The sequence below is a fragment of the Sitodiplosis mosellana genome, unplaced genomic scaffold (genome assembly GCF_009176505.1).
Source record: "Sitodiplosis mosellana isolate CC-2019 unplaced genomic scaffold, AAFC_SMos_1.0 Smas_scaffold_5650, whole genome shotgun sequence".
Lineage (NCBI taxonomy): Eukaryota > Metazoa > Arthropoda > Insecta > Diptera > Cecidomyiidae > Sitodiplosis > Sitodiplosis mosellana.
The window spans coordinates 1-5,486 of NW_022600892.1; the positions used below are offsets into that span (position 1 = coordinate 1).

Below are 5,486 nucleotides of genomic sequence, written 5' to 3' on the forward strand. Positions count from 1 at the left end.
AAGAAAAATCCAAATGTTGTCACGTGTGAATCAACCAGATTAATAGAAATCGCCGTAATATCACAACATTCGATACAGCCGCCGATTTTCTACCCAAAACTCTAACCTAAAAATCATTTCCATTGTCATCCGATAATGATGCGGTAAAATTAAAGTGTAATTAAATTGTGTTCTTTGCTTCGGTGGCAGTGAGTGTGCGATCACACGAAATTGTTTCAGTCAAACACAATTAACCTTTTGTCCGTGTTCTGGGCATACAGTGCCCGAGGCAAACTTTAAATGTAAATACAAGTACTAAAATAAAAAATAGCCACCATAAGTGTATTACCATTCGATAGCTTGAACCTTTTGCTACACACCAGTAAAATTTCATGTTAATATTTGTAAGCATATGTGAGATATGTGTGTTTGTAAACACATGTGCACCGTACGTACTCTGGGGTATACAGTTCCCGTAGTGAATTTTGGTCCAAAACTCCAATTGGAACAAATATGATTTTTATTTTCTGTGATGCTGTTTTTGCTTCTGAAATTGTCACACGTTTTTGTCGGTTTGCCGAATGCACTGATTCGGCTTAGATATTCTCTGATTTACTGTAAACATACGAACTAAAAATAAACCTCTCTCTTCGGATTCTGTGTTTCTTGGAAATATTCCTAAATTTTTTGTATCATTGTATAAACAAATCATTCTCGAAATGATCTAGAGCGGTCGTTTCACTGTAATGACTTGTGCCACAAGTCTTATGGTTCAGTGATCACGTTGCACACTCAACATAACCGTTTATGTTATTTTATTCCATTAGTAATCGTTGTATTGGCATCAACAATGTAATGCAATAAAAAGAAATAGATATTTCTGTGTTGAACTGAATTTTTAATTTTGAACACACGAAATTCTAATAAGCTTAGAAGCTTAGACAAACATATGTTCCGGCGCCGATAAAGAGATCGTTCACTTTGAAATAATTTCGGTTTTTTCTTATGCGTTCTTTTTTGTCTGTGTGATTTTCGAAGGCGTTCCATTGAGTTGTTTGGAACTTGACAACAAATGTATCTGTGGTACTCAGGCGTTAAAAAGTAGTTTGGAATTGCATATGCTGACGCATTGTATAATTACTTCTATGGTGATATATTTTCACCAATTTGTACCATTCCACCTCTATTCCGGGCAAATATAATTGTTTCTTGTTCGCAAAACTTTGCATGTTTTACTTTCATTTGGCATGTGGTTGGCATTTTGGTCGTAGTTTTTTTTCTACGTGTGTGCAGTGTGCAGTATACAACTGCATAATGTAATTCACTTGCATGTGTTTTCACATCACTCGACCAACGAAAAAAAAATCCAATAAAATGGTTTGCATGCAAATTAGAACAGCAATTGCATTGAAGCATTAGCGTTCAATGAGGGAGAGCGACGGGCACTTTGCTTTTGTATGCTATATGGTATGTACGGAGCAACGCATGGGAAGCCATATCTCTGTTTATACACAATACACAGAGGCCATGACATTGTGGCTCTGGATTTATTATTCTTCGTTCGCGTAAGACAGAAAAAACTCAGTGAGCGGTGAAACAGTTTCTTGATTGTTTCACCGTCGAACATTTGAAAATCACCTTTCTTTTGGAGTTTTTATTTCCCATTGGACTTGCTTTTTTTCGGTGATAGTTTTATTCCCAAGATGATTTTACTGCAGTTTTAAACTGTATAACATTCACCAGAACTATACTTTTTAACTTTAATTTAAGAATTGAAATGAAAATTTCGTAACGAGCAAATCATGAAATGCACCGGAAAAAACAAACTTTCTATTGCACTGAAAGCCAGAAGTGAACTGCGATTAAATTTTGAAAATGTATGAAAACAAGGAAATTTGAAACAAAGCAATTGGTGCTTCAATTTCCCAGCTCGATTTGATACGAACGACTGAATCAAACATGAAACTAATTGATAATGATTGACAATGATGAGGAATTGCGTGAGTGCGAAAGCATTTCGACTTCAGTTTTTTGCTTATTAATTAAATTGCAGTTTAATCGATCTATTTTTCACTTGAAGAAAGCCGAAACAAGTGATTACTCAATTTTATGATTGAGTTTATGGTCGAGTTTGTATCGACTGTTTTGAGTTGAACACCCATCAAATGTAATAAAATATCGGAGGAATAACGAAAAATTGTTATTGCGTCTAGAAATGTGAGACAGTTGTTATTATAACGCTGTTTTGATAATAATGACATGGATATTTTGACTTTTGAAAATCACCTTCCACACAACAATTTCTGTGTACTTACATTCAACGGGCTAACGAATTAACCATAAACACTTGGAAAAGAAACCAATAAATTCACAAAAAAACCTTATCCAAAGCTATTTTATCACTTGAAGCAGAGAATTTCGCTTTTGGTTTTCATTCAACACAAATTTTGTCAACGTCGTGTCACTGTGTTTTTCACTGCAACTGAATGTCACGGAAGAAAACTATGTTTTTACTCAATAAAAAAAATAGGAGCATTCGCAAGTGGCATGAGATTTTATATGAGATTATGTGACGCAGAGACTGGCATTTGTCACAGGAATAGTGTTTGCCTGCACCCTGTGCAATCGAATCGCACAGTCGACCACATGAATGTAAAGTCGACCATAGTCGACGTATACGACAGACGAGGGAGAAAAAAAAATGATGGCAAAAAAAAAAGTTTCAGTCATGCGCTATCGAATTGCTTTGAAACAATTGTCAAATGTATGGAATTCACACAGCACTCTTCGACAACACGCAATTCCGTTAGATTTTCTTCACACTTTTGATGAAAATGATTTAATTTGGATCAAACTATTTTTTTTCTCTACACAAACACTGATACGATCCGAGTGTATGTATTCGTCCGAATATATTTGCTATTGGAAAACATAGATTTTTTTCGTAAACGAAAAAAAAAACTTACTACAAAATCATTGGCATTAATCTCCTTCAAAACCGATCGAATCGGCGTCTTCTGTGGCGTTGAAAATTGATCCATGATTTTCACTATGCGGCTTCTTCGATGCACTGTCGCTTCTTCTCTCTCTATATTCACTTCAATCAACACAAGTTCTTCGCAAAACAATTTTTTCCTTAAAAAATTCGTATTCCTTATGATTTATTTAGTTCTTTTTTCACTTTCAAATCAATATTCTTCACTGGTTTTACAATGTCAATAAAAAAAACTCCATGAATTTGTTACAAAAATAAAAAAATATGTATGCAAAATATTAGACCAAATGTAAAAAAATGATGTACGATGAGGACGACAATGATGAGAATGAATGATATGTGGTGTTGACACAAAAATCCGTTGTCGATGTTCGATTTGAAAGCGACATTTAGGATAGTACGTTCAATGCCGTGCAAAGTGGTTTCCATCCGAACGATGTGAAGTTGAAGCGTTCGCATTCAACACATCGGATATTTGACACTTGACAATTTGAACGGTTTGCGGAAACAACACAAACAGGTAAGCAAAACAATGCCAATATTATTTATTTTGATTCAATATTGAAAAGAAAATAAAATTATGATTCGATTGCAGATGAAATGGAGAACATTTATCGAATAAAATGTGGTGAATTGATCAATATTCGTGCCAAATTTACTGAGTTCAAGAACGAATTGTGTCCCACAAGTGTTGCACACCTACCGCAAACATACGAAGATGTAAAGGAACTTTTGGATATACGAAGCGGTGCCGAAGAGGAACTGCTAGAGGATTCAATATCACTGAATAATTTGGCTCAACCAGATGATATTCCAATATTTGACGTGAACCTACATGATCTACATGCGAAACCAGGCCAGAAATCGATTGAAATACCGAAGAAAGCGATGCGATTGCGTTGTATGCGGCACCGAGTCGAAGAGAATTCGGTACGGTACCACACAAATATACCAAGAAAGTATAATCGCTATCGATACATCGAGCACAAAATAGATAACACAGATGAGTCATGCGATTTGGTGCCATTGGAAGAGATTTTGATCACAGTACGAGTTTATGAGCCATTTGTATACAAACGAGGTGAAGGTACAGCACGTAAACCACGCTTAAGCCAGGAATTTGTTGTGCTGGGTCGACAAGAGTTGACCGAATTACGAGATAAAATCTATTGCCACTGTCAGTTTGGACCATTCAAAGACATCAGCAACGATTTTGAGAGCATTAAGAACCAAGAAACTGAGCCACCTGAAGAGACGAACACAAACAGAGAAGATGATTTCGGATTTTTCTTCATCGCTGACACATTTTACAATGATGATCGCACGACAAAAACCGATTATACGAAAGAAATCCGTGAATGGATGTCACGACGGGATGACATTGGACCAGCACAAGTGAAATCGATGCAGAATGTGAAGTTTGAAGATCTCAATGTACGCGTTGGATACCCACAACTCTATCGACACTATGTGAATTGTGAGCACATCATCAGTTTCACCGATATTCGACTATTGGCCCCAGACGATTCCCTGAAATCGACCGATTATCCGCTATTGCGTTGCGTGTCCAGCTCCAAAATGACATTATGCCAGGTGTGTGGAATCATTGAGGCTACGTTTACCGTGAAGAAAAGCAACGCCCACATTCAAGATCCAGTTTTTCTATGCCGAAATTGTCTTATTTCATTTCATTATATTGATGGGAAAAAAGTCGGCAATTTTCAGGCCTTTCGTTACTATGGAAATCGACCAATTATACATTGAAATAAATTATAGCAATCGAATTAAACACTAAACGAATATTTCAAATGAGATGCATTTTATTTGCTTTGACACATTTGATTTTTTTCAGTACACAAAGAGATGGCGTTCATTCCAATGAATATAATAACATTTTCGATTGAACGTGTTCAACGGAAACCGAATATTTCAATGAATGGTCATTCATTCGCACTGCAAATTCAAAAATTCTCTCTTTCGTATGCTGAACTTGGACGAGACAACATGGTTCTGGGAAAAAAAAATTGTATAAACACTTTTATTTCTTTCAATGTTCGCTGCATTTTTTCAATCGCGCAAAAGCAAGCTATTTTATAGGATTTAATCATAGTTCTTTCATTAGATTATTACAAAGAAAAATCCAAATGTTGTCACGTGTGAATCAACCAGATTAATAGAAATCGCCGTAATATCACAACATTCGATACAGCCGCCGATTTTCTACCCAAAACTCTAACCTAAAAATCATTTCCATTGTCATCCGATAATGATGCGGTAAAATTAAAGTGTAATTAAATTGTGTTCTTTGCTTCGGTGGCAGTGAGTGTGCGATCACACGAAATTGTTTCAGTCAAACACAATTAACCTTTTGTCCGTGTTCTGGGCATACAGTGCCCGAGGCAAACTTTAAATGTAAATACAAGTACTAAAATAAAAAATAGCCACCATAAGTGTATTACCATTCGATAGCTTGAACCTTTTGCTACACACCAGTAAAATTTCATGTTAATAT

At 35.8% G+C, this 5,486-nt stretch overlaps 1 protein-coding gene across 1 annotated transcript; it reads left to right on the top strand.

The window, feature by feature from the left end:
* The first annotated feature begins 592 nt into the window (after window positions 1–592).
* On the top strand, window positions 593–4,783 carry LOC129572874 (snRNA-activating protein complex subunit 3). The gene is made up of 2 exons (XM_055452990.1): window positions 593–3,494; window positions 3,570–4,783. The coding sequence occupies exon 2, from the start codon at window positions 3,575–3,577 to the stop codon at window positions 4,736–4,738; it is 1,164 nt and encodes a 387-aa protein (XP_055308965.1). The 5' UTR covers window positions 593–3,494; window positions 3,570–3,574; the 3' UTR covers window positions 4,739–4,783.
* Window positions 4,784–5,486: the final 703 nt, after the last annotated feature.

Coding starts and splice junctions, on each gene's coding strand:
- LOC129572874 (XM_055452990.1), top strand. CDS start 3,575: ATGGAGAACATTTATCGAATAAAATGTGGTGAATTGATCAATATTCGT.